At 33.7% G+C, this 8696-nt stretch overlaps 1 protein-coding gene across 2 annotated transcripts; it reads left to right on the forward strand.

Moving 5' to 3' along the window:
* Positions 1–4178: 4178 nt before the first annotated feature.
* Positions 4179–7700, forward strand: LOC121250612 (trihelix transcription factor ASIL2). 2 transcript variants are annotated; one of them, XR_005937819.1, is made up of 3 exons: positions 4179–5125; positions 6638–6991; positions 7098–7405. XR_005937819.1 is itself a non-coding variant. In XM_041149765.1 (2 exons), exons 1-2 carry the CDS (start codon positions 4360–4362, stop codon positions 7430–7432), a joined length of 780 nt encoding a protein of 259 aa, XP_041005699.1. In that variant the 5' UTR covers positions 4186–4359; the 3' UTR covers positions 7433–7700. The 2 variants fall into 2 exon arrangements, 1 of the variants encoding a protein (XP_041005699.1); XM_041149765.1 differs by lacking the exons at positions 6638–6991; positions 7098–7405 and adding an exon at positions 7419–7700 and having other exon boundaries at positions 4186–5125.
* The last annotated feature ends 996 nt before the right edge of the window (positions 7701–8696 follow it).

Genomic DNA, 8696 nt, shown 5'->3' on the forward strand with positions numbered 1-8696 from the left:
TACTATTCTACCTATTATATATTAATTAATAATCATATTCTAATTAAATTATTATATCACTAACTCAAATTAATATATCAATTGTGATAGAAAGAAATAGAGAGAGAAATAATTGATAGAATATGTATTTGATGTATGTACAATAATCTTCAAATTTGAAAAAACTTTTAAAAATCATTGTAGCTAAATTTCAATTATTTGGAATTTAGCTAATCCATTGTGAGAATATTTTGCTCTTTAATAGCTAAATACTCAATGGATTTAGCTTTTACCTAATCCATTGAAGATGCTCGGATGATTTTTTTTTTTTTCCCGAACCTAGCCCTTTTTTTAAATAATTTGTTTTATATAAAATTTTAAAAAAATGATATTTGCATTTATAATGTGCAAGCATTATGTGCTCTTTTTTTTAAAAAAGTGAATGCATGTAGGATCCATGTGAAAAAATTAATTTTTAATAGTGGATCTTACTCTTTTTTAAAAAGAGTGTACAACTTACGACTACATCTAGCATTTTTTAGAGCATTCTCAACGGCTTATGTATAATACAAAAAATATAAATTATTTGAAGAATTATTCATAAAATGAGTGTCATCCAATTATGTAAAAGAACATGTAAAATACAAATTGCTACAGTAACCTGCTACATGTAGCGGGTACTGTTAATCTTTCAAATAATTTTTTTATTATTTATACTTTATTTACTTCTTCATTTTCTTTTACTTTTGAGTTGTGCTACAGAGCAACCACTATAGCTGTGCACACAATGCACACACTACGTGGCTGCTTCTGATTTTTTTTCCTCACTTTCTCTCTCTCTCCCCTCACCCAATTCTCTTTCAGCCCAGCCCGGCGCCGCCCAGCCTCACCACCACCACCGGTGACTCCCCCTCACGCCGACGACCAAGCCAGCTACTACCGATCTCCCCCACGCTTAACTCTCTCTCTCTCTCTCTCTCCTGCGGTAACTCAATCGAAATAGGTTTCACCTATTTTTCCCAACTTGCGCTGTCGTACGCGACCACCCTGGCCACTGCACCTCCACCACCTTACATACCGACCATCTCTCGCAGACCCAGCCACCTCCGAGCCAGCCCCTCTCCCTCTCTGTCGCACACACAAACTACCCATAAAATGGGTTTCACACGAGCTCAGGGTCGGCCCTATCGCTATCGTGCGTCAATTCTAGCCCTACCGAGCACCTCTCCCGACCACCGTGACTCCTCCTCGAGCACCTCCGAGCCAGCCCCTATCCCTCTCCGTCACACATGCAAGCCCTCCACCTCTCTTTCGGTCTCTCTGTCTCGCCCTCCACCTCCGTCTCTCTCAAAATGTGTGGTTTGGATTATGTGTGGTTTAGATGATGCCACGTAGGGTGTGCAAATTGGCTGCTCCCAAACAGTGGTTGCTCCCCATATTAATTTTTTACTTTTACATTTCAAGACAAATTCTTTTTATTGTTCATCATTTAAAACACCTATATTTTATTTTTTTTCTAAAAAATATATTGGAAATATTAGTTATCCAATTTTTCATATTTTGATTTGATTTGATTTTTTATTTGTCTCATATATTTTTACTTTGTTTGCATAGGACTGAATTATATTACATTGTATATAATAATCTATTACAAATATAAAAAAAATATGGATATTACAATAAATTGGTAGAAAGGAAATATTTAAAAAGGATAAAAAATATTATTTAAATGATATGAAGAAAAAATAGATAAGCTAATGTATGATATATCATAAACGTTAGTATGTAAAATAGAAAAAATATATTTTAGTAATGTATTTTAAATGATAGGATGAAGAATCCAATAGGAATGCTTTAAGACTTTATAAAATTAAACTTATAAATTGATATAATTTGATATAGAATATTAAATTATAAATTATTTTTTATTATAAAATAATTTGAAATATCACATCAAACATTATTCTAAAAATTTATTTTTATAAAATCTCCATGTAAATTTAATATTTCTTTTTAGGAAAAACGTTTTTTAGCCAATCCAGTGTTAATTGGCCTTCACTATGAAATACATTGACAGAAAGTTATTGGTTTCTACTACAAATAACCAGATTTTTTTATTTTATTAGTAAATATCACGTCATTAAGATTATTTATGTAATTATTACCTTTAAATAGTACGATATTCTGTTGTAATAGAATGAAAAGATTTCTAGTTTATTTTTCAAAGACTACCCCCAAATAATTATTCAAAATCATTGTAAAAATACCATTATTGGTCCTTCAATCAAGGAATAAATTCAGATTCGCTGTCAAACTCTACAATGGACCATGACCAGTTTCTTACTGAAATAATTACCAGATCTCAAATTTAAATGAAATGTGAGCCATATTTTCTTTATGTGTGGGATATTCACATTTAATGCCAAAAATATTGTATTTTAATGTGAACTAACATACTGGATTAAGGTAACTTAAGGAGCTGTTTGAATAGTGAGATGGGATAATTTTAGATAAAAATTAAAAATTGAATAAAATATTGTTAGAATATTATTTTTTAATATTATTATTGTTTTAAAATTTGAAAAAGTTAAATTATTTATTATATTTTATATGAAAATTTAAAAAAATTGTAATGATAAGATGAAATGAAATAAATTGAGAATATTACTCAATCCAAACAACTCCTAAATTATTACTGAAGTTTGAAAGAGAGAGAGATTAACATATGAAGTTGGTTCTATAATATTTATTATTTATTTAATAATATTCAAAATATTTATACGAGCAACAATAAATATCGTAGAGTCCACTCCATACATCAATCCCTCCCACTTAAAACTTTTAAGTTCGGACAATAACACATGGGGATCTTTTTCCTAGCATAGTATCCAAGTGCTATAATTTTCAAATTTTCTTTCCTAATCTTCAAACTCACACATCCTAAAATTTATATCCAAACTTTATAATTTAAAATATATATAAAAAAGAGATAAACACATATACTAGCTACAATATTTATAATTCCCTTAATAAATGTTTATTAAATTTTGTAAGGCTCACTTCATATGTATTTTTTTTCAACTCTTAAATCTTAAAATTTTGTTTCGTCATCCACTAATCATTTTATGATATCGTATTAAATGATTGAAGACGATTTATCATATTTCACTTATAGACCTATAATTTAATGTCAGATCAAGAGATATGGAGAGGATGATAATAATAAAAAATGATAAATAGATTTTTCCTTAAATTTTAGTGGGTTTAATTCCTTTTTGCTCATATTCCATTTGATAATGGTATGTGCATATATTAGAGCAAAGTACCATGTCACATATTGAATTATAGATGGAGCAACTTTGAATAAAATGGGTCGATGCTAGATTTTGGATTCGACCTCGAAGGTTGAGATGGAGGAGTCGTCCAGTTTTATATTGTTACAGTCACGTATAGATTTTACAAAAGTAAAATTTACAAATTGATATGATATTATCTGGTACGTCAGATCTATTTTATAATAAAAATAATTTTATAATCTAAAGTACCATATCAAATCAAGTTAATTTTTAAGAAATCATTTTATAACTAAAGCATTCTCTAATCACATATGATTTTGTAATTAAAGCATGTTGTAATTTAAAAGTTGTAATTATTTTGATGAAATATATTTACCAAAATTCTCACATTCACTGAATAGTTAGATATGTGGTATATAATTGTGTTACTTAAAAACTTTTTAAACATATGTTACTAGTATACATTATTCAGTGAAATACAAAATTTAGTTTATGATTTATATATTACCTATTTTTTATAATTTCTCAATAGATCATTTTAACCTCACATTTTAATTGAAATATATGAAAAACTTAGATATAAAATTACATGTATTCATGGAAAAATACAAATTTAAAATTTATCTATTTCTTTCTTATTTTTTTACATATTTTTTTATCACTTGGTTAAAAATATTCTTAAAAATCTCAATTAAACTATTTATTCTAAATAAAAAAAAATCAACCCCTTCAAACTTATAATCCCGGCTTGTCCCAATCATAACCACACAAATGCAAAAGCACAAAAATTTACTAATTACTAAAGTTTATATATAAACCAAACATTTTTCGCAAATTGTCTTTTTAGCCAAGAAGTAAATTCAGCACAGACAACGAGCGTCCTTGTCGTAGATGAACTACCCACATCCCCGACAACGAGCGTCCATGTCGTCGCCAAGAAATAAACTACCCACATTCTCGAACTAGGTGGGTCCAAACTTCACTGTTCCCTTCCTCTGCTCTCGACACATGCATTCTTCCCAGCTCACCCCACACTCTTGACTCCTAAGCTATTTCAAAACAGCGCCGCACCTCCTTAGCCTCCATGGATCCCTCCCTGGCCCCGCCCTGCCCAGCCCGCGAGGACTGTTGGACCGAGGAAGCCACTCACACTCTCCTCGACGCCTGGGGCGACCGCTACGTCCAACTCAACCGCGGCAACCTCGGTCAGAAGCAGTGGCAGGAGGTCGCCGATGCCGTCAACGCCCGTCACGCCCACTTTCCCAACTCCCTCCGCTCCGACGTCCAATGCAAGAACCGCATCGACACGCTCAAGAAGAAGTTCAAGATCGAGAAGGCTAGGGTTTTCCAGTCATGCGGCTCTTACGTCAGCTCCTGGCCCTTCTTCGCCCTCCTCGACGCTCTCATCGGCTCCACCTTCCCCAAGTCTTCATCTCCTGTCGCCTTAGGAAATCGGAAAACCCCACCTACGGCTTCTCAGGCGTGGAATCTCTCCTCGCCGGTGCCGGTTGGCCCCCGAACTCACAAACGCCCGCCACCAGCGGGCCACTCCCGGCGTAACTTCTTAGTTTTCTCGGCGGCGGAGGGCGAGGGTTCGGAGGACTTGAGGGGGAGCATTGGGACTGAGAGCGAAGGAGGAAGAGTGAGGAGTGGTGGGTACAGGGAATTGGCGCAGGCGATAGAGAGGTTTGGGGAGATATATGAGAGAGTGGAATGGGTAAAGCAAAGGCAGATGATAGAGTTGGAGAAGCAGAAGATGCAATTCGCAAAGGACTTGGAATGCCACAGGATGCAGCTTTTGTTGGAAACGCAGGTCCAGCTTCAGAAGATGAAGCGTGCCAGGCGGTCCGGTGAGAGACACTCTTAAAACATGCTCTTATCTCCATCATTAGCTCCAATGTTTGAAAAGGACTTGTTAATGTTTATTTCTTTGCTTGTTTTAGCATTTTAGGAGAGTGATTCTTTATTTATTTTTTATTTTAGAAAAGAAATAAACATTTTTTTATGATTTTTTTTTTGGTCTATTATAATTGGTCATTCAAGGATGGTTTCGATATTACTGGAATGGGTGGATTTAGTAGGGGTTAGATTAGAGCTTTATGGGCCACAACTTTGGTATCATTGTGTGCCAATAATCTGCCAATGGGGGATTACAAGAAACCGGATTATTAAGAATATTCTTGATGGCAAAGGGTCTATTTATTTATTCATTATATGATGCAAAGCTTTCACGTTAAGAGACTACACACGGGATAAAATGTGCAGGATCAAGCAGTGTAATACAGTTTTTTTTAACGCTTCCTTTATAGGCTTATAGCAGTATGAGGTCATTTTGTGATTAACCGGATATTGCTTGCCGACATGCATTATTTCACTTTGCCACCACTTCTTTTTCACTGTTGATTTGATGTCATTTTATAGTTTGCTGCATACTTTCTTTGTGTGGGGTCTGTCAAATTGCTTATGTTCCACAGTGCATAGACAGGATTCTGTATAATGATAACCAAAATGAAACTCAAATATATATACCTTTTGGATGTAAAACCTAAATATATTAATCCAATACGAAGTTGATCCTGATGATATAGGAATTTTTTAAGGGTGGATGCATTGTTTCTTGTTTGAGACAAAATTGTAGCCAAGCTCAAAGAATAGACCATTCATCTTTAATAATCCTTACCCTCATATTCCTGATTGAATTGCCAGTTTTCCGCTGTGACATTATCACACTTTACCATCCTACATAACTACCTGTCACTTGGAAAGACAAGCTATGCCCTAGTAACATGTTTGACATTTTTTTTTCTATCCAATGTAAATTTTCCATTAGACCTTCATTGCATCTTTCTCATAACAAGTGACTCAATATGGTCACCAGTTCGAGTCCCCCTTAGGGCCACTGGGGGTTTACCTAGTCGTTAACTTCAAGGCCCCATGGGATTAGTCGAGGTGTGCGCAAACTGGCCCGGACACCCATGGTTATAAAAAAAAAAAAAAAAAAAAAAAAACAAGTGACTCAAATGACATTTGTGTATTTATGACACTTGGGGGACTAGTTTACTATCTGACCTTGCTTCCATAAGTTAGTTGACTTGGCTTCTGTAACGGTGTGTTTGACGAAAATAGATCCTCTCACTAATGGATGCTATGGAACAGATATTTTTGAGAAAATAATGTAGAGAAGACAAAAGCAGATGAACCCCAAAAATGCAGTGGTGAAAAGGCTAAGAAAGGGGTAAACATAATATATAAAGGCCCTTGATTTTTCTATCAAGTTGTGTTGAAACTCTTCTTTTGGCCAGAGCCATGCTGTTGAATCTTGTATCCAGTAATGTTATCAATGGTTTCTGCTTTATCCCCAAGATAAAGTGATTACAATTTTGATAAAGGAGTTCTAAAAGTGAAGAGTCCTTTGAGATCCTCATGTTGCTTACTTTTAGAATGGCGTCCATGTGCAACAAAAGTTGGTTCGTGGATAACAATGCTGTGGTTTGATTACTACAAGGAATTTTAAAGCAATGCGTTTGATAGTGTCAGTGGCCCTGGGTCAAGCAAAATGGTGCAGGTTGTGATAGTGTAGTATAAAAAAAAAAAAAATCTTGTGCTGTCATCAATATATTTGATAACTTTCATCATCTGTTTTCTCCATCTTTCCTCTCCTGTTGTGGGAATCCCTGTTTGCTGTCACATACTACTGAGGCAACGCCCCTTTTAAGGTTTGGAAAATGATTTAAACATAACATTTTTTACAACATTTTACACAACTATGTTTTAAATGAGGGGTATTTTTGTAAAACATCTTATAAAAGTAATTTTTTTAAGGTTTAATATGCATGCATGTCAGGGTAGGGAGTCCAGCCAGACATGACCACAGCTGTCTGTCTGCATCTTGTGCAGCATGCTGTTTATGAACCAGTAAAATTTAAATAGTTTTTCAGTGTAATTGATATATATCTTATGTCACCATATCCAACATCTATGAGTATCATTGGACATTATGAACTTATTTTTCTGGTTTTGTAATTTCTATTGACGTATTGAAGTACCTGCAATATCCTGTGCAGGAAATGTTCTTATGGTTTCTTTTAGCCTAATTTTGATAAATATATCTTAACTGATCTTCTTGTTTTTTCAATGTAACAGAGAGTTACTCATAGCCAGCTATGTTGGAGAATGCCCTACAAATGTTGGCTGTTTCTCTTTGAAAGGTATAGGTAGATACTATAGAATTAAACCAGCAAACATATTGATGCCACCTTATTTATGAGAAAGGGATTTACCTACGGTACTTTACTTGCAAGTAGAAGCTTGAGCCCACATGACATTGTCAAATGCTTGAGAAATTTTGGTAATGTTGTTCCCTCTTTCATTGCTCTTGTTATGTTTGGACTTCGGAGTTATGTATATTTGGCATTCTTCTGCTTATCTACTCTTTTTTCCATGAGAAATAATAGTTACAGTCGTGAGTGTGAAAGCGTCGTGCAATCATTTTAAAAAAAGTAAATAAATACAGACCCACATGAAAAGAAAGTTAAATTTTTAATAGTAGACCACACTTTTTTTCAAAGTGATTGCACGACGCTTGCGCATTCCGTGACTAATGTAGTATTACGCTTTTTCCATTGGGTCATGTTTGATTTCCTGTAATCTGTGACCCTTCTAGCATGGGGGACATCTGAATCTCTGTTCCCATTTTTGGCATTTTGTTGTGCTTGGTTTCCTTAGTCTTTGAGTTTTTGACTTCTGTTAAAGAGCCTTTGGCTTAATTATTCAGAAAGGAAAAATAGAACAAGCATCTTTCCACTTCATTTGAAATAGATGGTGTTAATTTATGGGACGTATTGAGGGGTAATCTTTTCGGATTCTACCTGTTTGAACGCATTTTTATTGTTCCTTGGGGTTCTTGACATATTTTCAAAGTAGGAAAGAAGTTTCTAAACAATTTCTCAAGCAATATTCATACATTAAAGTGATCTCTTCATATAACTTCCCTTAATTCATTGATAGAAATTGATAACGTGGAAATTACTTGTTGAATCATGACCAATCACTTGTAGACAAATATCACAAATGCACAGTTAACATTTAGAAAGAAAAAAAAAAAAAAAAAAAAAATTAAAACCCCCTAGTCAATATTCCATGTCAGTAGAACGTTTCAAAGAATTGAAAGCATTAAAAAAGTAAAGAAAAGCTTAAAAATGAAATAAAATTCGCTCAATTTTAAATTTTTAGAAACTAACAAAAATATTTAACCTTAAAATTAATACAGTAAACTTAAAAATATAATAAAAAAATTTAAATTGTAAAAACCTAAGGAAAAGCCACTCGAAACGGACATAAGCTTATTAATATATATATATATATATATATATATATTATTTTTTAAATGGGTTGATCGATTAGGAACTCAACTGGTCATTA

This window comes from Juglans microcarpa x Juglans regia, chromosome 2D (genome assembly GCF_004785595.1).
Source record: "Juglans microcarpa x Juglans regia isolate MS1-56 chromosome 2D, Jm3101_v1.0, whole genome shotgun sequence".
NCBI lineage: Eukaryota > Viridiplantae > Streptophyta > Magnoliopsida > Fagales > Juglandaceae > Juglans > Juglans microcarpa x Juglans regia.